The sequence below is a fragment of the Schistocerca serialis genome, chromosome 4 (genome assembly GCF_023864345.2).
Source record: "Schistocerca serialis cubense isolate TAMUIC-IGC-003099 chromosome 4, iqSchSeri2.2, whole genome shotgun sequence".
Taxonomy (NCBI): domain Eukaryota; kingdom Metazoa; phylum Arthropoda; class Insecta; order Orthoptera; family Acrididae; genus Schistocerca; species Schistocerca serialis.
In genome coordinates, this window is record NC_064641.1 from 862,141,717 (window position 1) to 862,169,108 (window position 27,392).

The 27,392-nt window shown below is 38.3% G+C and overlaps 1 protein-coding gene across 3 annotated transcripts in view; it reads left to right on the forward strand.

Annotated features, from left to right (window-relative positions):
* The first annotated feature begins 888 nt into the window (after window positions 1–888).
* Window positions 889–27,392, forward strand: part of LOC126473508 (trifunctional purine biosynthetic protein adenosine-3) — an 81,103-nt gene continuing 54,599 nt past the window's right edge. The window contains exons 1-8 of one of the 3 annotated variants that reach the window (XM_050100602.1): window positions 889–1,079; window positions 1,555–1,659; window positions 15,553–15,642; window positions 16,783–17,030; window positions 17,770–17,950; window positions 22,664–22,877; window positions 26,751–26,881; window positions 27,005–27,128. In XM_050100602.1, the coding sequence (XP_049956559.1) occupies window positions 1,582–1,659; window positions 15,553–15,642; window positions 16,783–17,030; window positions 17,770–17,950; window positions 22,664–22,877; window positions 26,751–26,881; window positions 27,005–27,128 (1,066 nt within the window). In that variant the 5' untranslated portion in view covers window positions 889–1,079; window positions 1,555–1,581. The remainder of the gene's footprint in view (window positions 1,080–1,554; window positions 1,660–15,552; window positions 15,643–16,782; window positions 17,031–17,769; window positions 17,951–22,663; window positions 22,878–26,750; window positions 26,882–27,004; window positions 27,129–27,392) is intronic. The other 2 variants (XM_050100603.1, XM_050100604.1) reach the window with 2 other exon arrangements.

The following is a 27,392-nucleotide window of genomic DNA, read 5'->3' on the forward strand; positions in this document are numbered from 1 at the left end:
AATAAAAGATATTGGACAGAAAAAGTTTGCCACAATCAAAGTGCTAGTTTGTGACTGAATCTTTTACTCTGCAGTGGACTATGTGCTGCTTTTGAAACTTTCTGGTAGATTAGAACTGTGTGTCAAAATGTGATACTGTTCCTCTCAGAAGTTCTAGTCCTAAATAGGCATACAGGAGAAGTTCTGTGAAGGAAATAGAGAGGAAATGGCAGAACTGCAGCTATGAGGAGACCTAGGCAACTTTTTCAGCAAGAGCATTGTCCACGAAAGACAAGGTTATGTTGGTATGGTTTCAAGTGATTGTGTGATTAACATTCATCATTTGTATATCAACTATTTAAATTTTCCAAATAATGTAAAAAGTTGCCCTGTCATCATAAGTATATTGGTTATGTTTTATTCACGTTTGTTAACTCAGTTGCCTTTGACTGAACTTAAATATTGGATTTCAAGTTGTATATGAATTGATTTTGTTACTCTACTACGAGACTTTGCCCTTCAGGATTGTTTATCCTCCAAAGGAACGACAAAAATTTCATAATCACTATAGCTGTCCAGCAAGATACCCGCTAAATCTCTCAGCATAATATGATAGTCCTCAACAAAAGTAGAACGTATTTCAGCTTGGAATGTAATGACAATTTAATTACAGTTACCGTACTCTGTTTCAGGTAAAGCAGTTTCTGATTTCGCGTAACTGCATTATTGAGAAGTAACTTTTAATAGTTGGGCAGTTGATTTGTATGTTTTGGACTTCTAGCCAACCCCCCCACGGAGAATCATATCTGAGGAAAGAATGGAACAAAACGATAAACTTTCATGCCGTCAGTAAAGGTTACGACCTCTTGCATCAAAGCAGATAATACAGAAGCTTTTCTTCGTAACTTTGGAGTTTCACGTTGTACACTGCGGCTACCCGCGCCGTTTGACTACGATAGGCCTGTAGTTCATGTAGGTATCAGTATTAGCTACCGACTTGAAAGACCGCGTGGCAGAAGAATACCTACATTAATAACAGCTAGCCGAACTGTTTTTTTGTGATCAAAGTGCGTGAGTTCGAGGTATTAAATCACTCCTAGGTAACGTAATGTAGAAATAGATAGCGAATAATTAATGTATAGATTTCGGATAGATTCTGACAAACATACTTAGTCGGTATACCTAAATATTTTCATTGCAAGAACATTTTTGTAATGCGTTACATAACCACCTGTTGCTAATAACTGCAAGGTTAATCGCATGTTAAGGGAGGGAAAATTAACTATATAGTGATTATACCGTTGCTTTAGTTTTAAGAAATTGGAAACAAAAACCAAAAACGTTGCCAGAATACAATATGCCATTCGTTAAGTGTGTTAGTTCATCAGTAACGTAATTAGGAAGTGTTGTTACCGGCGTAGCGTACAAGACGTTTTCTTCGTTTTCATGATTTATGAACTTACAAAACAGATTTCACAGAATTGACGAATTAACAGCATTTCACAATTAGAGTAAGCGGCATCTTCTTGATCGACAGTATAAATTTGCCATTGACTCGTGATTTTATAATTGCAGGAGAATCGCCAAGTTTTGTCATTTGAAATGACAGTCAATGTACTTGTCATCGGGAGCGGCGGACGAGAACACGCTTTATGCTGGAAACTGGATCAATCACCAGACGTAAGTTAATGTCGTAATAAGTCATTCCTTCCTTATTTTCTCAGTTTGATAACGTGTCTGCCCAAGGTAATCAATAGCGACTTTTGTTCTCTATATTTGTTTTTCGACTTCATTTTTCTTACAAAATTATTATTTTTCTCGCAGTTTGGAAACGTTTTATTATTGGATCTAAGGTAATAACTGAGTACATTTCGTCACGTTCGACCACATTTATTTATTTATTTATATCACATTGCAATTCCGACCCCTTGTCACATTCGACCACATTTATTTATTTATATCACTCACATTGCAATTCCGCCACCCCACCCCACCTTCCCTGTCATCAGTGAAAAGTGCTATTTTATGAACAGTTTATTAATTGCTAGTTTCTATAGGACTGAGGGAAAACTGCAGAGCTACCTTTGCACAAGGGCAAAGTTAATTCTGTTTTGGAACCAACCTTCTATCATAACTTATTTTTATTTTACAACATAGAATGAGACAAAACTTATCATCTATGAGCAAGTTAACAGGCTCAACTGAACCTACTGATGTTGGATATCAGCTTCAGTGTGTAACACAGTGGTGATGATGTGACACGTCTTGCGTGGAAACACGAAGACAACAGAACTCTGACAATATTCCCTCTTGTGTCTATATTAATTTTTGGAATGTAGGTTGTGGTGACGTGCTGATCTGTAGCATATACTGGGATCTAGGATAGGATGGAAGGTAAAAGTTTGGTTTTGAATTGATTAAGCCAATGAATGTGAATACAAAATTGTGTATGTGGTGACAGACTGATCTGTAGTGTTGCTGGAGGTCTAGGTTAGGTTGGAAGATGTCAGGTAAGTCAGTGAAGCTGTATCGAATACTTCAGTTAATCCAAATAATGTGATGCATATTATTAGACATACAGTTGAATAATAATTTTGAGAACAGTAATATTGCTACTGTGGTATTGGAAAACGATTTCAGATGCTGTAAAAGCTTCATATTGTTGAGCTGTGCTCCATTTTCTGTTATGAATAAGTTGAAAGTAAATCACAGGAAAATGGAAACAGGATGCTTTATTCTGTATACCTTTCTGGAGGAGTGAAATGTTAACACTGGTTGTTTATTACTAGGTCAATTACCCTGCACTGATGAGTAATTGAACACCTCTAAAAATATGATAGGGAAACAGCATATGATAGGGAAACAGCATATTTGTTTTGAATTCTGAAAGAGGGCAATAAAGGCATTGATTCAAACTTCCTGCTGTGAACAGAGCAGGGACCACTACTGAATCTTAAACTGTGGATTCTCATGCAATTGAGTTTGAATTGCTGAGATAGTAGACCATTTTGTGGGTCGACCGAAGCGTTCAATCCCACCGCCAGCTTTGACCCATGACGTGAGGCTGTTGTGGTGTTTGACGTCATGACGGCGCAGAATTTAGTTTGTGAGAGTGGCGTATTTGTAGGTGTCGTTTTGATGCGATCGGTGGTGCTCTCTGGTGGTGTGTTAGGTGATGTTTTTGGTTTAGTTTGCGAGTGTGGCATCATGTGTGAATTTTGGTAAATTGCTTTTTTTTATGTCTTTGGTACGTGTGGATATGGCTGACAGGGTCAACAGTTTTCGGTTGTCGGCTATGATGAGGGACAGTGCGTTGTCTCTAATAAAATTTCTTCAACTATTCGGATTTTTGGATGAAGTCGTGAAGTGTTCAGTATGTCATGAAGAAATGAGGCTTACTTAAAGTTCCGGCGTCTCGGACCATGGACGGCTGTATGTGGAGATGTTGTAAGGATAACAGGTCAAGGGAAGTGTTCAATCCCAATGTGTGGCTGTGAATGTTGGTATTGGTATCAGGAGATTTTTTTGAGCTATATAGGTCAAGGGAAGTGTTAGGTCCTAATTTATGGGATCGGGAGCTGCTGTTGAGCTATATAGGTCAAGGGAAGTGTCCGATTCCAGATGATATTGTGTTTAGTGGTATTTGGGGAGTTTTGTGATGTTGGTTTCTTTCGTTGTTTTGCATGGTTTTGTATGGGGGTGGGTATCTAAATTTGTTTATATTTAGTTTTTCCCCACCCAAAAACCCCCTATTTCCCGCACTTGTCCCGTCAGTGTCATTGGGCTTTTTGTGGAACATGTGTGTGTTTGTTTTTCGATGTATTTTCGTCCTCATAATGTGTACGTAACGTCTTTATATGCGCCATATTGGAATCGTGGTTTATGGTCGTTTCCGCCATATTTGTGATGTCATGGGTCAAAGCAAACGGGTGGGATCGGACGCTTCCGTTTTTCCCATTTTGTTCAATGTCATACTTGGTTTGCTAATATTGTAGACATGCCAGGATAGAATTGGCTATCATAGTTAATTTATTATCATTGAGGCCATGTTTAGAACCTTCAGAAAGCTGGATAGTGTTTCTGGAGAACTATCCAACACATTAGACATGTGTCAGCTGTATGTCATTGTTAGTGCTACCTAAACAAAGAAAGTGCAGTCTTTCAGCTTGGTTTCTGTTAGCAGTCACGTACAGATTCATTCCTTGACTGCCACATTGGACAACCAGTCACTGCTGGTATCACACCACCTGCAGCGTAAATGAGGAGTGTCAGTTAGGATCATTATTATTAGTTTGCTGATAGCTGGGCTGAGCAATGCTACAACTTGCCAGACATGCTTCTACAACTCACTATGCATCTCTGATGGCCTAGTAAAGCATTCCAGTGGTGAAATGAATTGCACAATGTTCAGTTTAATGATGAGAGTAGATATTGGCTTCATATAGCACCTCCAGAAATTAGAAGTGGGATAGCTGTTAGGTGTGAGAAAAGCAAGGCTATCACAATGGAAGCGCACTCTATATGTGACCATCAGCCAACATATCCCTGGCTGAAATCAAGAAAGAGCTTCTTGACAACTACTGAAGCTCTTAGAGGAACACCACAGCAAGCAAAAATCTCAAAGTGGCGGACAAAATGTCAACTTTTGGAGAAATGGATATTTCTGAAAGAAGAGTTCCTTCCTGGTCATACAGAGAAGCAAATAATGTGAAAGGCCGTGAACATACTATATTCTACTTCTGCGAGATGCAAGACCAACCTGCAAAAGTGGGATCTTCCTGTGAAGTCAGTTTTTTGCATGTGTAGTGCTGTGCAGACTAACAACCATCTACTAAAGTGCTCTTTGTCTCCAGCCATATGCACCATGAGAGACCGGTGGACACCAAATGCACTCGATGTGGCCAAGTTTTGGTCAACCAATGCGGAAACTGATGTCAACAATGAATTTCCCTGTGTTGATTATATACTTCGTATATCTGACATGGTAATAAATAAATTGGAATAGTCTCAACTACCAGAACATATTAGGCAGCAGCACACAGGATGTCTCTGGATGTCATGGAGTAGGAAACCTTAGCCTCAAATGGTGATACGTCTCTATTTGTTGCAGTAGAAAATTCAGAACAGTATAAAATACACTCTTAGTGTCACCCACCCCATTTTGTTGTGATTTTTACAGTTTCAGGGAGGTGTGATCATGTGGTATCAGGTTTTATCAACATGACTGATTAATGGTGTGCCTCCAGGTGTTCAAATGAGTTTTTGATTTCTTTTTAATGCTCAATATTTTGATAATCAACTTATTTGTCTATGTTTTATTTAAATGCTCAATATATTGACTGTTGACTTAGTTGTCTACTTCAGATGCTGTGAGTTGTGCTGTTGGGTGCACTTACTGCCTGGACTCCAATGAAGCAGTGAATGCATGTAACACCATAACTTGCAGCACATGATGAAGGCATCTTGGTTGTTGATCAAAAACAAGTATAATGCATAAAATGGAAACAACTTGACTGAATGCCTGGAAGCATGTCGTTAGATGTGATCATGCTTTGACCTCTCAGTTATGTTCATTTACACTCCTTGCCTACATGAGTGCCAGACTTGGCCTGCATTGAGATGGGTGGCACAAGATGGGATGGCACCTGATCTGTTCTACAGGTAACATCCCTTCAGCTATTGCAGCAGCAAGAAGGAGTAACAGTGCACACTATATTACAAGATGCCACTTGACACCACTATGATTCTCCCCTACACAAACTTGCAGGTCAGCTTTGAAAGCAGGCAAGACTACACAATTTGCTGATGTTGTTATCCAATGTCACTCGTTAAGATAAGTCCAAAGATAAACTGACAAGAACACTTGAAAAGTGACTGTCTATTAAGTTTCTAAAATCTGCACTTTTCGTATACATGGAAATTTGAGTAACTGCGTTGTAGAAATTGATAGCAGATATTTCTCTTTCAGAATGGTCTGCAGTATCATCTCTTAACAGATGTCCATTTATCTGTTACCCAACTTTGTAGCTAAGATTAAATGATGCACGTACCTTCTCAGCTTTGCGACCAGTTCTCATACACATGCTTTCAGACATAGCTCAGAAGGTTGTCACCATAAAATGTGCCAACTTGCAACCCGATGATACAAAGTGACAGTGGAGTTGTAAGTAGCACCAACCCACCACACGTATTCCTGAGAGTATGAGCTTTTTGTACATAAATGTGAATAATTTCCATGAAAGCTGAAATGGAGAAATATGAGGCCAAGGTTGCCATACTGTGATAAGAATTTGACAGGGCACTTAAAGACCTGCACTGAAATGAGGCATCTGAAGTAGACAACATTTTCTCAGAATTATTAAGATACTCAGGAAAATTGACCATGACAAAACTGTTCCCTTCAGTATGCGAGCTATATGAGACAGACAAAATACTCTCAGACTTAAAGAAGCATTTCACAATCTGAATACCAGTGAAGGCAGGTGCTGACATGTCCATTAGTGAACTATTAATTTAATAATCATCATAGCAAAATTGTAACACAGATTTTATAAAGAAGAATGGAAAGATTTGTAGAAGCTTACCTGGGGGAAGATTAGTTTGGGTTCTCAAAAAATGTAGAAACACAAAACAGTATATTATTCAGTCTAAAACTTGCAAGATATGTTTCAAAAAAGGCAAATGTTTTATTACAGAATTTGTAGATTTAGAAAAAGCTTTCGAAAATGTTGATTGGAATACATGCTTTGAAATTGTGAAGTTACTAGGGACAAAATATATTGACTAGAAGGTTTTCCCCATTTTGTACAGAAATCAGACTGCAGTTAAATGAATCAAAGGACATGAAATGGATGGTTGTCGAGAAGAGAGTGTGTCAGGGTTTTAATAAATAAGTTCTCAGCCAAACTGGAAAAATTGGGTAATAAACCCTAAGTATTCAAATACAAGTTGAAAGGATTCCTTATGGCACAATCCTTGTATTCTGTAGAGGAGTTCCTTACTGTAGTTGAGAACTTTTCTGTGTTATGTGTTATATATCCATATACTCAATTTTGTTATTTATTCATTTAATCAATGTTTTTGTGTTTTCTTAATTCGTTAATTGTTTGTTTATAAACTTTGTAATTGTTATTCCATAATCTGTGTGCTGACTTGTTTCATGACTACATAGCTTTGACTAATGAACTATCATTATACTAGCGCCAGGAAAAGGCAGTTTTATTTACAAAACCTGTATTTGCTATTTACACTTATCCCACTTAAACTTAATCATGTTAATTAATAAGAAAGCTGCTACTTCGAAAAAACCTGTAGGTGTAATTGTACTTTATCTTATCTGTTGAAACACAAATGTGATGTGCTGAGTGATCCAAAATTGGCAGGAAAACTAAAAAATCAAATACAGTTTTCACAAAATGCACAGAATGATATTGAGTACATTATAATAATAAATAAAAAATGTTTACTGCAATAGTTACATTTTTCAGTGACATGAGTTAGTAATTTGCATTGTGACATAGTACAGTTGTCACTAATGTGCATTAACATTTTTACCAAGTGAAAAATGCACTTTCTTGCTCACAGTAGTATGTGGAACATGTACGTGCCATTTGTACCAACCATCAGATCTATTTAATTTTTCTTCACCCATATGGATGATGTCAGTGTTGAGTATAATTATTTCTCACCTGCTGATTATTGCAATGCGAAGTCCCATACTCAGGATATGAGCATAGGAGAGCAGATGCAGGAACCTGCACCGCTTCTCATGGCAAGGTCCTAGTGGCAATGGTTTGCCATTGCCTTCCTTCAACCTGATACTGTATGAAGTGTTAAGAGTGTAACTGGCGTGTCGGACTGTGATGAGTGGTTTGGACAGTGTAGTGTTTGGTTTGTGTTGTTATATATGAAAAGAAGGGAGAGCCTGAAAACTTGGTGCTGGCACATAGCCTGCACCTTGCAAATAGCACTGAAGGGGCCACCGGCTTAATGTCGTCATCCGACGGACAGATCACCATGAACATTCTCATATGCCCTTGCTATACCGATGGTCCGTAGACAAGAACATTATCAGGATGTAAAGAAACAAAGTTTATTTCCTGCCAGAGATAAATTCTACCAAAATTTTTACAAAGGCACAGGCGGTGTTTAGAAAGGATAGATTGCATGCGACCGGTGGTGGGGTGTTTGTCGCTGTTAGTAGTAGTTTATCCTGTAGTGAAGTAGAAGTGGATAGTTCCTGTGAATTATTATGGGTGGAAGTTACACTCAACAACCGAGCTAGGTTAATAATTGGCTCCTTTTACCGATCTCCCGACTCAGCAGCATTAGTGGCAGAACAACTGAGAGAAAATTTGGAATACATTTCACATAAATTTTCTCAGCATGTTACAGTCTTAGGTGGAGATTTAAATTTACCAGATATAGACTGGGACACTCAGATGTTTAGGACGGGTGGTAGGGACAGAGCATCGAGTGACATTATACTGAGTGCACTATACGAAAATTACCTCGAGCAATTAAACAGAGAACCGACTCGTGGAGATAACATCTTGGACCTACTGATAACAAACAGACCCGAACTTTTCGACTCTGTAAGTACAGAACAGGGAATCAGTGATCATAAGGCTGTTGCAGCATCCCTGAATATGGAAGTTAATAGGAATATAAAAAAAGGGAGGAAGGTTTATCTGTTTAGCAAGAGTAATAGAAGGCAGATTTCAGACTACCTAACAGATCAAAACGAAAATTTCTGTTCCGACACTGACAATGTTGAATGTTAATGGAAAAAGTTCAAGGCAATCATAAAATGCGTTTTAGAAAGGTGTTGTTGTTGTTGTGGTGGTCTTCAGTCCTGAGACTGGTTTGATGCAGCTCTCCATGCTACTCTATCCTGTGCAAGCTTCTTCATCTCCCACTACCTACTGCAACCTACATCCTTCTGAATCTGCTTAGTGTATTCATCTCTTGGTCTCCCCCTATGATTTTTACCCTCCACGCTGCCCTCCTATACTAAATTGGTGATCCCTTGATGCCTCAGAACATGTCCTACCAACCGATCCCTTCTTCTGGTCAAGTTGTGCCACAAACTTCTCTTCTCCCCAATCCTATTCAGTACTTCCTCATTAGTTATGTGATCTACCCATCTAATCTTCAGCATTCTTCTGTAGCACCACATTTCAAAAGCTTCTATTCTCTTCTTGTCCAAACTATTTACCGTCCATGTTTCACTTCCATACATGGCTACACTCCATATGAATACTTTCAGAAATAATTTCCTGACACTTAAATCTATACTCGATGTTAACAAATTTCTCTTCTTCAGAAACGCTTTCCTTGCCATTGCCAGTCTACATTTTATATCTTCTCTACTTCGTCCATCATCAGTTATTTTGCTCCCCAAATAGCAAAACTCCTTTACTTTAAGTGTCTCATTTCCTAATCTAATACCCTCAGCATCACCCGACTTAACTCGACTACATTCCATTATCCTCGTTTTGCTTTTGTTGATGTTCATCTTATATCCTCCCTTCAAGACACCATCCATTCCGTTCAACTGCTCTTCCAAGTCCTTTGCTGTCTCTGACAGAATTACAATGTCATCGGCGAACCTCAAAGTTTTTATTTCTTCTCCATGGATTTTAGTACCTACTCCAAATTTTTGTTTTGTTTCCTTTACTGCTTGCTCAATATAGAGATTAAATAACATCGGGGAGAGGCTACAACCCTGTCTTACTCCCTTCCCAACCACTGCTTCCCTTTCATGTCCCTCAACTCTTATAACTGCCATCTGGTTTCTATACAAGTTGTAAATAGCCTTTTGCTCCCTGTATTTTACCCCTGCCACCTTTAGAATTTGAAAGAGAGTATTCCAGTCAACATTGTCAAAAGCTTTCTCTAAGTCTACAAATGCTAGAAACTTAGGTTTGCCTTTCCTTAATCTTTCTTCTAAGATAAGTCGTAAGGTCAGTATTGCCTCACGTGTTCCAGTATTTCTACGGAATCCAAACTGATCTTCCCCGAGGTCGGCTTCTACTAGTTTTTCCATTCTTCTGTAAAGAATTCGTGTTAGTACTTTGCAGCTGTGGCTTATTAAACTGATTGTTCGGTAATTTTCACATCTGTCAACACCTGCTTTCTTTGGGATTGGAATTATTATATTCTTCTTGAAGTCTGAGGGTATTTCGCCTGTTTCATACATCTTGCTCACCAGGTGGTAGAGTTTTGTCAGGACTGGCTCTCCCAAGGCCGTCAGTAGTTCCAATGGAATGTTGTCTACTCCGGGGGCCTTGTTTCGACTCAGGTCCTTCAGTGCTCTGACAAACTCTTCACGCAGTATCGTATCTCCCATTTCATCTTCATCTACATCCTCTTCCATTTCCATAATATTGTCCTCAAGTGCATCGCCCCTGTATAGACCCTCTATATACTCCTTCCACCTTTCTGCTTTCCCTTCTTTGCTTAGAACTGGGTTTCCATCTGAGCTCTTGATGTTCATACATGTGGTTCTCCTATCTCCAAAGGTCTCTTTAATTTTCCTGTAGGCAGCATGTGTCTTACCCCTAGTGATATATGCCTCTACATCATTTGTCCTCTAGCCATCCCTGCTTAGCCATTTTGCACTTCCTGTCGATCTCATTTTTGAGACGTTTGTATTCCTTTTTGCCTGCTTCATTTACTGCATTTTTATATTTTCTCCTTTCATCAATTAAATTCAATATTTCTTCTGTTACCCAAGGATTTCTACTAACCCTCTTCTTTTTACCTACTTGATCGTCTGCTGCCTTCACTACTTCATCCCTCAGAGCTACCCATTCTTCTTCTACTGTATTTCTTTCCCCCATTCCTTTCAATTGTTCCCTTATTCCCTCCCTGAAACTCTGTACAACCTCTGGTTCTTTCAGTTTATCCAGGTCCCATCTCCTTAAATTCCCACCTTTTTGCAGTTTCTTCAGTTTTAATCTACAGGTCATAACCAATAGATTGTGGTCAGAGTCCACATCTGCCCCTGGAAATGTCTTACAATTTAAAACCTGGTTCCTAAATCTCTGTCTTACCATTATATAATCTATCTGATACCTTTTAGTATCTCCAGGGTTCTTCCATGTATACAACCTTCTATCATGATTCTTAAACCAAGTGTTAGCTATGATTAAGTTGTGCTCTGTGCAAAATTCTATCAGGCGGCTTCCTCTTTCATTTCTTAGCCCCAATCCATATTCACCTACTACGTTTCCTTCTCTCGCTTTTCCTACACTCGAATTCCAGTCACCCATGACTATTAAATTTTCGTCTCCCTTCACAATCTGAATAATTTCTTTTATTTCATCATACATTTCTTCAATTTCTTCGTCATCTGCAGAGCTAGTTGGCATATAAACTTGTACTACTGTAGTAGGTGTGGGCTTCGTATCTATCTTGGCCACAGTAATGCGTTCACTATGCTGTTTGTAGTAGCTTACCCGCATTCCTATTTTCCTATTCATTATTTAACCTACTCCTGCATTACCCCTATTTGACTTTGTGTTTATAACCCTGTAGTCACCTGACCAGAAGTCTTGTTCCTCCTGCCACCGAACCTCACTAATTCCCACTATATCTAACTTTAACCTATCCATTTCCCTTTTTAAATTTTCTAACCTACCTGCCCGATTAAGGGATCTGACATTCCACGCTCCGATCCGTAGAACGCCAGTTTTCTTTCTCCTGATAACGACATCCTCTTGAGTAGTCCCCGCCCGGAGATCCGAATGGGGGACTATTTTACCTCCGGAATATTTTACCCAAGAGGACGCCATCATCATTTAATCATACAGTAAAGCTGCATGCCCTCGGGAAAAATTACGGCCGTAGTTTCCCCTTGCTTTCAGCCGTTCGCAGTACCAGCACAGCAAGGCCGTTTTGGTTATTGTTACAAGGCCAGATCAGTCAATCATCCAGACTGTTGCCCTTGCAACTACTGAAAAGGCTGCTGCCCCTCTTCAGGAACCACACGTTTGTCTGGCCTCTCAACAGATACCCCTCCGTTGTGGTTGTACCTATGGTACGGCTATCTGTATCGCTGAGGCACGCAAGCCTCCCCACCAACGGCAAGGTCCATGGTTCATGGGGGGGGGGGGGGGGGGGGGGGGGTACATACTGAGTAAAACTGTGAGGGACGGGAAAAACCCACCGTGGTTCAACAACAAAGTTAGGAAACTACTGCGGAAGCAAAGAGAGCTTCACTCCAAGTTTAAACGCAGCCAAAACCTCTCAGACAAACAGAAGCTAAACGATGTAAAAGTTAGCGTAAGAAGGGCTATGTGTGAAGTGAAGTGTTCAGTGAATTCGAAGGTAAAATTCTATGTACCGACTTGACAGAAAATCCTAGGAAGTTCTGGTCTTGCGTTAAATCAGTAAGTGGCTCGAAACAGCATATCCAGACACTCTGGGATGATGATGGCATTGAAACAGAGGATGACACGTGTAAAGCTGAAATACTAAACACCTTTTTCCAAAGCTGTCTTACAGAGGAAGACCGCACTACAGTTCCTTCTCTAAATCCTCGCACAAATGAAAAAATGTCTGACATCGAAATAAGTGTCCAAGGAATAGAAAAGAAACTGGAATCGCTCAACAGAGGAAAGTCCACTGGACCTGACGGGATACCAATTTGATTCTACACAGAGTACGCGAAAGAACTTGCCCCCCTTCTAACAGCCGTGTACCGCAAGTCTCTAGAGGAATGGAAGGTTCCAAATGATTGGAAAAGAGCACAGATAGTCCCAGTCTTCAAGAAGGGTCGTCGAGCAGATGCGCAAAACTATAGACCTATATCTCTGACGTTGATCTGTTGTAGAATTTTAGAACATGTTTTTTGCGCGAGTATCATGTCATTTTTGAAAACCCAGAATCTACTATGTAGGAATCAACATGGATTCCAGAAACTGCGATCGTGAGAGACCCAACTCGCTTTATTTGTTCATGAGACCCAGAAAATATTAGATACAGGCTTCCAGGTAGATGCTATTTTTCTTGGCTTCCGGAAGGCGTTCAATACAGTTCCGCACTGTCGCCTGATAAACAAAGTAAGAGCCTATGGAATATCAGACCGGCTGTGCGGCTGGATTGAAGAATTTTTAGCAAACAGAACACAGCATGTTGTTACCAATGGAGAGATGTCTACAGACATTAAAGTAACTTCCGGCCTGCCACAGGGGAGTGTTATGGGACCATTGCTTTTCACAATATATATAAATGACCTAGTAGATAGTGTCGGAAGTTCCATGCGGCTTTTCGTGAATGATGCTGTAGTATACAGAGAAATTGCAGCATTAGAAAATTGTAGCGAAATGCAGGAAGATCTGCAGCGGATAGGCACTTGGTGCAGGGAGTGGCGACTGACCCTTAACATAGACAAATGTAATGTATTGCGAATACATAGAAAGAAGGATCCTTTATTGTATGATTACATGATAGCAGAACAAACACTGGTAGCAGTTATTTCTGTAAAATATCTGGGAGTATGCGTGCAGAACGATTTGAAGTGGAACGACCATATAAAATTAATTGTTGGTAAGGCGGGTACCAGGTTGAGATTCATTGGGAGAGTCCTTAGAAAATGTAGTCCATCAACAAAGGAGATGGCTTACAAAACACTCGTTCGACCTATACTTGAGTATTGCTCATCAGTGCGGGATCCGTACCAGATCGGGTTGACGGAGGAGATAGAGAAGATCCAAAGAAGAGCGGTGCATTTTGTCACAGGGTTATTCGGTAACCGTGATAGCGTTACAGAGATGTTCAGCAAACTCAAGTGGCAGCCTCTGCAGGAGAGGCGCTCTGCATCGCGGTGTAGCTTGCTTGCCAGGTTTCGAGAGGGAGCGTTTCTGGATGAGGTATCGAATATATTGCTTCCCCCTACTTATACCTCCCGAGGAGATCACGAATGTAAAATTAGAGAGATTCGAGCGCGCATGGAGGCTTTCATACAGTCATTCTTCCCGTGAACCATACGCGACTGGAACAGAAAAGGGAGGTAATAACAGTGGCACGTTAAGTGCCCTCCGCCACACACCGTTGGGTGGCTTGCGGAGTATAAATGTAGATGTAAATCCCTTTTTATTGATGGTGACCATGGCTGGAGGCCAAAATAAGAAACAGTAATTGGCTGAAGGCCAAATTACAATAATAGCAATTGATTTCTGGCTAAATACCCAGATAACTAAAAACTCTTGACAGAAGACCATTTCTAATAGAACAACAGTTAATACGTGTTCTGAACAGTCTGGCAGAAGGCTGGTATTGAAAGGAACTTAATCCTGTGTGAATTAGCCTGTAAACATAATTCAGAAAATAACCAAGAATGTCAGTTGTGTTTTCTGGAGTTAGACATCAATCACTGATAGTAACTGTCCACAATAGGTGAGGGATTTTATAGTTTGGTGATGCAAAAGTCAACAACCGGTATAATTTACAGATCCAGACTGTTGAGCTAGCACCGTAGGCCATATGGCAGTTGTTAATGATCCAGAACATAGTGGATGTTCTGGGAGGATGACCTGGCGGGATAGCAGCAGTGCACTGTGATGCATCTTCTCAGATACACTGAAGTAAGCCCCTGATTGTGGTAGAGCAGTTGCTCTTGGCACCTGGACCCTTGGCTTACTCAGCAAAGACTGACTTCTGTGGTCTGTGCATGGCCTTAAATAGGCTGCCCACAACAGAATACCATACATACTATTTTCAATAATGTGTCTACGTGCAATAAACTAGTGCGTATAGTTTGTGACCTCTAGCAGCTTATCTGATGGCTTCTGCTGGCTGCCAGTGTGACCTGGACTCTGCTTGGTGGCCAACAGGGTGCCCCTTCTCAGTGAAGGACCCGCCTAATAGATCTGTTTATGCAGGTGGCTGGTGCAAGCAGGTGCTTGTCTGAGATATATTAGCCCTCACATCAGGAGACACTGTGGAGAGATCTCAAGTTGAGTCCAGGATATTGGTGCAAAGCCTGGGGATCAGGAGCTTTACATCACCACCTCTCCTCCCCTTGCTGAGCGAAAACTGACAGGAAAATTTTATCCACCACCATGATTCAAACCTACTGACCCCCGAGTTGAGTGTCACCACACTAGTGCATATTAGCAGCCTTAGCTACAGAGGCAGGTTATTAGTTATTAAGTGCTGTGATTATATGATAAAACTTATGTATATTATATTAGAAGCAAAATTTAGTTGTACTGCTGTACATACTCATCTTTGTTTATGCTAGTGTTCTTTTAATTAACAAAGAGGAAATATTTAACAAATAATGCTGCTCACATTATTATATAATATGGGCATGCAGAAGGAGGAATGGTGCTGGATCCAAGTACAAATAATGTTGTATGTCCCACCATTTATTCTGCATCCATGCTGTCAGACCTTGGAGTGCTACTGAAACACATTTGTAAAGACATCTTACAGGCCAAATAAAAAAGTATGAGTTCTGAGCACAAACTGTTTAGGTGTTTTGTTTCTGCCATAATAGGAAATAAGGTGGAAACATAATCAAATGAAAATTTTCACTCATCATTACACCTACCATTTTTGCAGGTGAAGGAGATCTATGTAGTTCCCGGCAATGTTGGCATACAACAAATAACGAAAGTTAAAATAGTTGATATCAACATAAAAGACTACAAGGTGAGTTTATTTATTTATATTATTTGTGTTGTAGATTTTTAACCAATTGCTGTGTATTGGAAAGACAGATGTGTCAGCTTTTAGTGATGTCGTATTACTTTACCAAATGCTGATGTGTAGTTGTCACACAGCATTGCTTTGTTCAAATCCATCATCCTCCATGTAAACTTAAAGATACCTCTCATGCAATTAAAGCAGTGTGATATCCTGATTACATTCCAAAACACTTGTGAAAAATAGATCTTTCATTCAAGTGGATCTCTTGTCCTGGGGCTGTGAGTGACCTTCCCTTACATTTAACCTACACCAACCTTATACCCCATCTCCTCCCCAGGGAAGGAGGTAACATTTCAAAAAGCTAGGATATTATTGTGTATTCTGATATGTGATACATCTCATGTTATTCAAGGTAACTGGTAAAACCAAAAGCTAACAAGGTACACTTTCTTGAACTTGCAGAGCTTCCCAATTCATTTCTAAAGAAGACATTTTTGGCAGAATACAGAACTCCACTCAAATCTGGAATACTTATAAAATGTTGAAAATATTTTAAAGCCATTTGTTGTTGCTGTGTACATAAGAGATCAATTAAAACAGGCCTTAGTTATAAGTTACAAATAATGCAAAATAATAAATGAGTTGACATCTACATCTATGCTCTGGAAACAACTATGAAGTACGTAGCATATTGTACTTCCCACAGTATCACTTATTGGGGCTTCTTCCCAGCCCATTCATTTATAGAGCATGGTGGAACAGTGATTTCTTGGTAACCTCTATGCACACTATAATAATCTTGTCTGTGCAGTCTGCATGGGGCGATACATAGGGGAGTCCCTTTCTTAATATTGTTTGCTGAAACTTTTTAAGTAGGCTTTTGTGGAACAGTAGCCATTTATCTTTAAGTTTCTACCAATTCAGATGTTTTAGAATTTGTGTCAGCAATTTAACTATTTTTATAGAATTACTGGCAGAAAGAATCAGGAAATGACAAAGCTGGATTTGCAAAGAAAATGAAAAACTTAAGAATGTGTTATGTAGTATCTATAGTATTTCTTCGGAACAGTTTTTCACAAATGTGAATGTTAATTAGGTAACTTCTTTATCCACTTAGCCTGATTATTTTATTCACTGTTGCAGGCTGTTTCCAAATGGTGCCAGCAGAACAATGTTGGGCTTGTTGTGGTGGGCCCAGAGGATCCATTGGCTGGAGGCATTGCAAACGAGCTGCTGTCAGCTGGTATCCCTTGCTTTGGACCATCTCGGGAAGCATCTCGGATTGAGTCTGATAAAAGTTGGGCAAAAGAATTCATGAAGCGACATGAAATACCAACAGCTCAATGGGGTGCTTTCTCTGATGCCCAAGAAGCAAAGAAATTCATAAAGAGGTATGTCCATAGTTACAGAAAGTGTTAAACTAATGTTTCAAACAATGAAAAGTCCAGGTCGGAATATTAGTAATATTATGAAAAGGTTAGATTGCTCCTCACCTTAAAGATGACCATTGGGTTGCAGATAGGCACTATGAAAAGACTGTTACTTATAAGCTTATGGCCAAAGTATTCTTCGGAAAAGAGAAATGCACACCTCACACGCACACGACTGCTATTACGGAATATTGAGAATCAGAATGGAACTGGTGATGAGTTTGCCATATCATTTGTGTGAATGGTCTTGTAAATCTCATAGATTTTACATTGTCTGTAGTCATTGTAAATGCATAAAAGATTGTAATGACTTCTACAAATTTTCATCTTTGCAAACACTTTTTTTCTACTCATATAAAGCTCTCATCTAGCAGCAAATGGTGTATATTGTTTGTCATAGTAACCTTTGCATGGCATGTATGCATTCATCAACAGAATTTAATTTTGAAATCACTTATCACATATTATTCACATCCATCTGAACCTTTCCATATGAAGTTAGAACTCTCTTCTTAGACTACTATTTTAAATTAATCTTTCTTGAAGCAGTTGATTTTGTTTTAATGCTTCTTGAAGTTTCTCTCTGTTATCCTCAACAAATCTCTTAACTCAATTTTTAGTACTAATAATATGCCATACAAATTCAGTAAATGACTTATGTGTATAATTTTTATGTGCTATTTCTGTTGCTTGTTCTCAGTGCAACTTTCCCTGCTCTTGTGGTGAAGGCTAGTGGACTTGCTGCAGGGAAAGGAGTTGTTGTGGCAAAGTCACAGGAACATGCCTGTCAGACTGTTGACAATATGCTTAATGATCGTTGCTTTGGTGATGCTGGAAACAAAATTGTTGTAGAAGAACTGCTTATTGGAGAGGAAGTTTCAGTATGTATTTTTGTTGACAATGCTTAATTGCACTCATTTGATAAACCAATATGGTAAATTGCTGTATGTTGCTTTTGTAGCTGTTGTTAAGTCATAGTTGTTGTCAGACGTCCTGCCTCCCTTCCACTGCTTTTGCTTGGTTGTCAAGTTTCATTTCATGTAACGAATAGAGGGTGATGGCCAAACGTGTTAATTTATCAGTGAAATTGTGTGTACTTGTGCTGTAAATTTTGAAAGGAGTAAATCAATTGGAAAGAATGTGTAAGAATTCTAAGATGATGAAAAAGACTTCTGCTGCAAGATGTAAGATTATCCATTTTACACCATTGTTTAGGTACATGACACAGAAGATAACTCCACAAGAAAAGGCGGAGTGAAAATACGCAAAATAAACCAGCACTCTTGTCTTTAGATGTAAAGTAATAACATGATGAATTGAGCTTCTTGATTAGTTTACGCACGTGTTGACTCCATTTGGACTTATCAAGCTAAACCTCAAGGAAATTTACTCTCCTTGCTTCATCCATCATATGATCATAAATGTCTACTCCTGGTGCTAAAACATCATTCTTACTTCTTTGAAATTGCATAATATGAACCTTTGTGAGACTATAACTTACACTGCTAGCCATGAACCATTGGAAGGCCTGTTCATTTCTCATCTGAGATGTGACTGCTAGGATTGAGTTTGAAGACTTGATTAGTATCCTTATGTCATCAGCAAACGGTACAGTTTTTGGAATGCTCTTTAAAGCCATACAGTCATTTATGTAGGTTAGAAACAAGAGTGTGTCCAGTACTGAACCCTGTGGCACATTGCATGTTATGTACCTCCATTCCAAGTTTCTTTTTATGCCAAAGATACAGTCAGTTAATGAGATGGTTTATCATAGAGGTGAGATTTCATCCGTACTAGAGGGATGTCATTAATGTCCTAACACTTTAGTTTGCTAAGTAGAATTTTGTGATCCACACAATCAAAGGCTCTGGACAGGTCATAGAATATACCAATAGAATTTTTTTTCTTGTTTAGCTCTGCCATGACTTCATTTCTGAGATCTCATTTTGCTTTCTGCGTGGAGGATCCTTTAGGAAAGCCAAACTAAGAGACTGTTAATAAGTTCTTCTCAGTTAAATGAGTTATTATTCTCCCATTGGCTACCTCCTGAAGTACTTTTAGAAAGATTGGAAGGAGTGTTATAGTTCTGTAATTAGATGTGGTTTGCTTATCTCCAGTTTTGTGGAGGAGTGTTAATGTAGTTCATTCAAGCATCAGGAAATATGCTTCATATCATTGATTGATTACAAAAATACCTTAATGGTAATCCTAATATGTCAGTGCAAGATTTTAATATTCTGCTAGAAACTCCATCGTAGCCAGCGGAATTACCACTTTTTAGTGACGACATGAATTCTGTAATCTCCATTGGGTTGTATGTAGTTAATGCACCCAGTGCCTGCCCAAGTACTTCTAACATATGTGTACTTGGTTGTTTACCAGTGAATCAGTGTTTGCAGCCACAGTGAGGAGGTAATCATTGAATTTGGTGGCCAGTGTTTTCATTGTGTCACCATTTCTGGCAGAGCTGTTTTCTGGAGTCTAGATTTCATTTGCATTACAAGTTTTGTTTGTTATTTAATAATGTTTCAAATAGTTTGTGCCTTGTTCTTGGAGTATTTTATTTTTTAAGCATAGTACATGAGTTTCACTTTTTTTAATGACAGAATGGAGGATTGTATAATACTAATGACAGTGGAGTTGATGGAATTCAAATCTGGACTACTGCTTATTATCTGAATTACACTGTGCTCTTTCTTCCTAGCACAAGATAACTTTAATCCCATGAGTTATCTACCTCTTATCCTTGCTTCTGTTGATATGTGCCCTTATTTGTTTTAAGGAGTGACAAGCCTCACTGTGTTCCAGGAATATGTTTAAGGAAAGAGTTAAATTTTACATTAACAATGTCAGTTTTATAAATTTCTCCTTAGCCTTAAATACTGTGATGGAGTCATAGTTTATGAGTCTGTGATGCATTTCTTTTCTTCTAAGATCTTAACCAAACTCACCAGCAGATTTTATTCTTAACATTTGATCATCATGGTTGGACAGTCCACTGACCATTGGGTTTACCTTGGATGGAGTATCAACTGAAGTAGAAGTAACTTTAGACATGTGCCTGGAAAGCTTAATGTAACACTTGCAGTTCATGTTGTATAATAATGATGTGACTGACAATGTTTATTGATTTGCAGTTGTGTATAATGAAGTGCTACCCAATGAGAACTGCACAGATATCCAGTCAGATCTTGATTTGATATCAAAGTGGTGTGAATATTGGGAATTCGCTTTCGTACAAAACACTATATTTCACAAAACACAGGAAAGTAGGATCCTATGATTGTAATAGCAATGTTTCTCAGGTAGAACCAGTCAACTCATACAAATACTTGGATGTAACAGTTTGTATGGATATCAAATGGAGTAATCGCATGGGATCAATCATAGTGAAGCAGGTGGCAATGTCAGTTCATTGGTGGGATATTGGGAAAATGCAGTCAGGGGGACTGCATACAATATACGTACATGTGGTCCCTTCTTAGAATATTTAGTAATGTGTGGGAACGATAAAAAAATAGGACTAAAAGGGGATATTGAATGTATACAAAGAAGGGCAGCATGAGTGATCACAGGCTTGTTTGAGTTACAGGACAGAATCAAGCAAATGCTGAAAAACCTAAACTGTTTGATATATTGGAACAGATGTGCCAATTAAACTGTGAAAGATTACTTCCAAAGATTCAAGGACACGTATTAAGAATCTAGGAATATACCTCAGCCTCTTCTGTGTTGCTCTTGCTGGGATCATAGAGGCAAGATCAGACTAATTGCAGTGTGCACACAGGCATTCAAGCAGTAATTCTTTCTGCACTCCATTTGCAAATACAGTTGGAAAAAGAAACCCAATTATGGTTCAGTGGGAAGTACTGTCTGCCACCCACATCACAGGTGTTTATAGATGTAGGTTCTTCTCTTGTCTACCTCGATCCTCACTACAGGTGGCCTCTCTTATCATGGTGATTGAGTAACCTTATCTTCCTTTTTAACTTTTCCATCATATCGCTTTCACCTTCCCAACAAATGAACTGTTAGTTACAAAAACTAAGTAGTGTTTTACTTTTATACTTTTCTGTCTGTGGCACTATAGTAAAGGATCCCATGTAGCCAATCCAGTGGAGTCTGTAGCCGAGTGTTGATACTCCATAATTGTAAAAATTATCAAAAACATCAACACACATGTACTATGCACAAAAGTAAGAAACTCCCCCCCCCCCCCCCCCCCACACACACACAAAGAAAAGTTACAGTCTGCAGATTATTAAACAAAAAACATATAAATAAATAAATAAAATCAGTGAAGTGATTGAAATTGAGATCACAGATAATGAGTTTGTGAAAAGTGAATACACATTGCAATCATTAGTTACCAAATTGGTGATTCTTTTCATATAAACATACTTTGTGCTTGCTAATAAACAGCAAAATATGGGTGCACTGGACCTCCTCCAGCAGACAATTACAACACCAACAGTGAATACCCCTGACTCAGGGTTCTATTTGATGTTTTTGAACGGTACCCCTTTCTCTAAACCTCTCCAGTGCTTTTCCTCTCCCCCCCCCCCTCCCCTCTTCCTTCCCCTTCAATTCTTCTGCCATAAGAAAGAGCCACTAGCTCTAAAAGCTTGTAAAAGTTAAATCCTTTTTTGTGTATGTGTTGCCCTGCCGCCACTTGGTGAATAGACTTTTTATCTATACATTTACCTCTCAAAGTCCTGGCAGAGTTAAACAAGAAAAATAATTGTGTTGGTGTATTTTCTAACCTTCGCAAGTTACTTCATTGTGCAATCCACAAAATATTGTATGGTAAACTGTTCCTGCTCTGGCCATCCTACTTGCATGAAAGGAAACTGAATTTCCTTACGAGGCAAGCTGCACTACATTAGTAAACTGAAAATCAGAATCGGAGTATAAAAAATGCCAAATATAGGTCAGTACTGGGCCCACTCCTGTTCTGAAGCTATATTAATGATTTTCCAATAACTTTAAAGAACTGTTAAACATTTATCAATGACACAGCATACTAATCAAGGACCAACAGCCCCACAATAAGTCCAAATTATAGTGGAACATCACAGCAAACAGTTAAAATTTTACTCTCACAAAGAGCCATATTATGCAATTTATATAAATAAAAAACAAAAATTACTTAACCTTTTATACCTGGGATTCACAGTCATGTAGACCTTTATTATATTTACACCAGCGACTGTAACACTTTCTTTAATTCACGATTGCAATTTTGGCCTTAGGCCATTATCAAGTGAAGATGTTATGGCTATTAGGCCATATCAACCTAAAATGAGCTGACACATTTATATTTCATTGTCATTACTGTTAAAGACATTGGTGATGCTTGCACTATGTAACGGTGTCACCAATGTATTTAATAGTAATGATAACATATTTGATATTGTAAAGCTATAGAACAAAAAATCTTGAAAGTACTGGTTATATCTTTATTAGTCATATATATTGTTTCAAGATCACCATTGACTTTGAACATTTTAAGACATTAAAGTTATTATTTTTGTATGTAGACACAATTTGTAGGTGAAAAAAATTTTCAAATATTTCTTTCTTCCCATTTACAGGTATTAGCATTTTCAGATGGTAACGCAGTACGAGCCATGTTACCTTCCCAAGATCACAAAAGATTAAAAAATAATGATGAAGGTCCTAACACAGGTGGAATGGGTGCATATTGTCCATGTCCTCTAATATCAGCAAAGGAGCTGCAGATGGTTGAAGAGAAAGTGTTGCAGAGAGCAGTTGACGGGCTGCGAAAGGAGAATACACCTTTTGTAGGTATGTTCAGACTTAAGTGGTCAGTACGCATAGATATTCATCCTTATGACACTTGAAAATTGCCTCAGCAATTACTCTAATTAAGGTATTAAATTGTGACAGAGTAACAATGCAATAAGATTTGAGATTAGCAATGGCATTCAGTCATTCCTTCATATATCATCAAGGAGAATCTTCAGGGATGTGGACAGACAGGTTATATGTTAACAGGCAGAGGCAACCACTGCTGGGTACATTTTAAAGTATGCTAACAAAAAGTTATGACCGGTGCTAATGTACTCAAGTAGACTGTAAGTTAGTTGCCAAAAGTGCATTTGGTGCAATAGTTCTAAACAAATGAAAATACAAATTTATCAACATCACAGAAATATATGAAGAGGTCAGTGAACCTGCAAAAGATGCTTAAAGTGATTACCGCACTATTCTTAGCAAACATTGCATCTTTTCAACACTGATTTACAAATTTTGTCACAAGTCTTTCGTGACTGTAGGTTATCCAGTTCTGATTGGGTTTGTTCCTTCAGATACTCAAGATTACAAATCTTGACGGAACAGACCTAATTTCTTTTCTTTTCTTTTTTTTTTTTTTGTATTCCCTACACTGAAAAATCTATGTGTATGATACCTAGGACCTTGGAGACAATTCATTAACCCCATCTGCAAATCCATTCATCAAAGTTTTCATTTAGAAAGTCTCAATAACTCCTTGGTGCAGGAGTGCTCCATCTTGTTGCCATATAATCTTTTCCTTAGGCAGCTGCAGATGTTAAAAAAAGTGGAGTGGGCTATTTTTTGTTTCTAACAACACTTATTGAAGCACATCAAGATAATTTACAGAACTGATAACACGCTTAACAAAAATAAGGTCCGATAAGCCCATCATACCAGGAACATTTAACTCTGTCTTCATCGCCACATAGGGATTCATATAATCTCAGTAGAGACTCTTCCATTCACCATAAAAGTTGCTACATCACTTCAAAGAATGCTTTTGTAAAACTTGGGATTGGCTGCTTATTGAACTGTGTGCATCTCACAGAATTCCAGAAGCCTGTCTGGATCATCTTCATTGAGGCCTTGAAGTAAAGCATGTCTCTATGATCTCAATTTCAGCTTCTTTTGAATCTTATATAGGCTTGTTCTTGCTAGTTTATTCTCCTTGAACATTCTTCATTGAGATTTAATTGGTGTTTGCACAGAACATTGCACATCGACATTAAGACTCTCTTCTGTAACAACAGGCTTTGGCCCACCTGAATAAAGAAGCTCTGCTACCAAGCCAGTCTCTTCAAATCTTAAATTTAATTTGAAGATACCTCATCAAAATGGAGGTTGGATGTTTGGCAAATGTTCCACAAACAAATCACATATCACTGTAATTATGGCTGTGTTACCATTATGCTGGAGGAAAAAAAAAAAAATACTGTTCTGTACATTCCATTCACTCAGGCAACAACAGACAACATTACTTCAAACTGCTAGTGTAAACCTACTTATGGATGCAACACACTAGTCAAGTCCACAGCCAACTACCTCTGTACTAGGCAAAACAGAGACTAAGGACAAATATTAGAGTTAGGCAGAATTTACATGTTGTGTCATTATTAATATGACACTGTTTTCTGTTGTTAACATATGACTTCATTCAAGTGAGGGGAAGGCCTTAATTGCCATACCATGCCAGTTTCCCTAGCAGAATTTTATGGTATCTACAGTCATACGTCTTGGCATGATCACAGAAAACACCAGCAGGGCAATTTTTGTTGTCTAGTTCTGCTGGAACAGAGTTTTTGAAATGGAAAATTGCATCCGTAGTAGAGAAGCCTTTACGGAAGTCAAATTGAGAGACTGTTAAAAGATTATTCTCAGAAAGTTGGTTGAGTATTCTTTTGTAAGCTGTTTTCTCAAATATCTTTGAGAACATGGGAAGGAAGTAGATTGGTCTACAATTAGACATCAGTTGTGTATCTCAACTTTTGTATATAAGTGTTGCCACTGCATGCCTCCTCCCTCAGCTTTACTTATCACCTGATCACGAAGATAATGTATGAGTGACACTATCAAGTCAGCAAAAGAGATTAGTATGTTGGCTGAGATACCATTGTAGCCAAAAAGTTACTTTTTTTTAGTGACCTGTGAGTGTAATAATCTCTCTGACACAGGTGTTGGCAAAACTGACATCTGGTGGTGGAGTAGGCATTACGTGTCTAAGTAAGTTGACTGGATCTGACTTTGATGGACAATTTTTTGTCCCTATGTTTTCAGCTACTGTTGGTACATTGAATTTAGTATCCAAAGATTTTAATTTTGTGTTATCTGCCTTGATGCCAATGTCACCTGGGAGTTCAATATATTTGCCGTGCTGAGCTTATTCACTTCATGCCTAATAATGCTCCAAATTGCTCTTGCCTAGTTCATGGAATATTGAGTTTTTTGTGCATAGTACATGGTTTTTGCCTTTTTGATGACACATTGAAGAATTTTGCAATACTGCTTGTAGTTTGTTTTTAAGTCTTGACTAGAGTTATCCCTTTGCATTAAATAAAGTTCTCAGTGGTCTTCTGTATGTATCAACTGCAGCTGCAAATTTCTTCAGGGAAGTCATTGTCCTGCATAGGCTGTTTTTGTTTTTGAAATAAACACTTTATTTCATGATTTTCCTCTATTAGCTAATTTCACCCCCTTGGGCATTCTCAAACTATCTCCACCACAGTGAAAAAGTCTAATCATGTCTTATTTTGAACTCATTTGTGTGGAGGAAGCTCCATCTAATGGTACCTCTAATAAAGGTGCTTATGAACGTGGTGGTAATGGACACATCTCACACATATATGCCAATTCCGTATTTAAAATGTAAAATGCAACCCTTATGTGGGCCTTTGTTACTGTGCCAGTGTCAGCTACATTGAATCCGTTGGTTCACATTTAAGTTGAAATGTTAAGCACATCATTTCCAATTTTATTTTAAATGTGAACCAATAGATTTAGTGCGGCTGATGCTGGCACAGTGAAAAAGACTCACATAAGGGTTGCATTTTATATTTTAAATACGGAATTGACTATTCTACATATGGAATTGACATTTGTGGAAGTTGTGCTCATCACCACCACATTCAAAAGCAACCTTTATTATAGGTATGCTTAAAAATCATTAGATGGAGCTTTCTCCACATTAATGTGTGGAAAGTAAGATACGTGATTGTAGTTTTTCACTGTGATGGAGGTATCTTGAAAATGCCCAACGGAGAAAAAATATTTAATGTTGCAAAATCATAAACTAAAGTGTTTATTTCAAAAATGAAAACAGCCTATGTAGGACAATAACTTCCACAGAGAAATTTGGAGCAGCTGTGGACCCATATTTCAAAACTAAATGCAGAACAATGACTTCCCTGAAAAAATAAAGCTCCCTATTCTCAGCACTAGATTTTCTGATTCCAGATAGTTGCCAGTTTTTCTCAGCTTCCACTGTAAATTTCATAGATGGGTTGCAAAGGAAAACTGGATTTGTTATGTTGTAAGAGTATTATTATGAAAAAAATTAAAATTCCTTGTGTGTTCTTGGTAAACTTCTTCCCATTTTTCACTCGGTAAATTCTTTCTGAATATTGTAACTGAGTTATCATATACAACTCTGAGAGATTTTCTTTTTCCTTTTTTAGTTGTACTTGGGTGGTGCTCCAGAAAATAATAAGTCAGTAGGCGAATGCTTTCTTATATGGTCAGTGACAAGGACACTGTGACTGAAAAATTTGACACTGTCACTCTTTTTTATTTGGTTACCAAACTTCTTGTATGCACAGTCAGTATCTCACTTAAGTAAGGGTTCTGCACAACTTAACTCCTCTCCTCTGGTATATGATTTTTTTCCAGGAGTGTTATATGCTGGACTGATGCTTACAAATGATGGCCCTAAGGTACTGGAATTCAATTGTCGATTTGGTGATCCGGAAACTCAAGTGATTCTTCCTCTGCTTGAATCAGACCTGTATCAGGTCATGAGGGTATGTACCATAATTATGAACTGCAGTTACTGCAACATTTTTCTCTGAAAACTATTATTTTTGGAGAGTTAAGAATTGGATGATGACAGGAATATTATTTTTTTAAAAATGTGTTTCATACAGGCATGCTGCAGTAATTTGCTGGCAAATGTGAATCTGAAATGGAAAAGAGAGTTCTATGCGGTTGGAGTTGTAATGGCAAGTCAGAAATATCCTGAGTCATCTACCAAAGGCAAAGTTATTACTGGTAATTATTTAATGCACTACTTATTATTCTTATACATAAGGATGCAATATACTAATTTTCTTTGCATATGGTGATGTTTTTACACGTTCATAATATTACGTAAACAAGTTACTGCAGTCTGTATGTAACAAGAGCCAAGGATGTTATTTAACTAAATGAACAGTTTGCAGCATATAACTAAAATAATGAATGAACATAATGGATCTAGTGTTTTACTACCTTTGACTTGTCATATCACTGCAATCTAATATGTGTTACAACTAA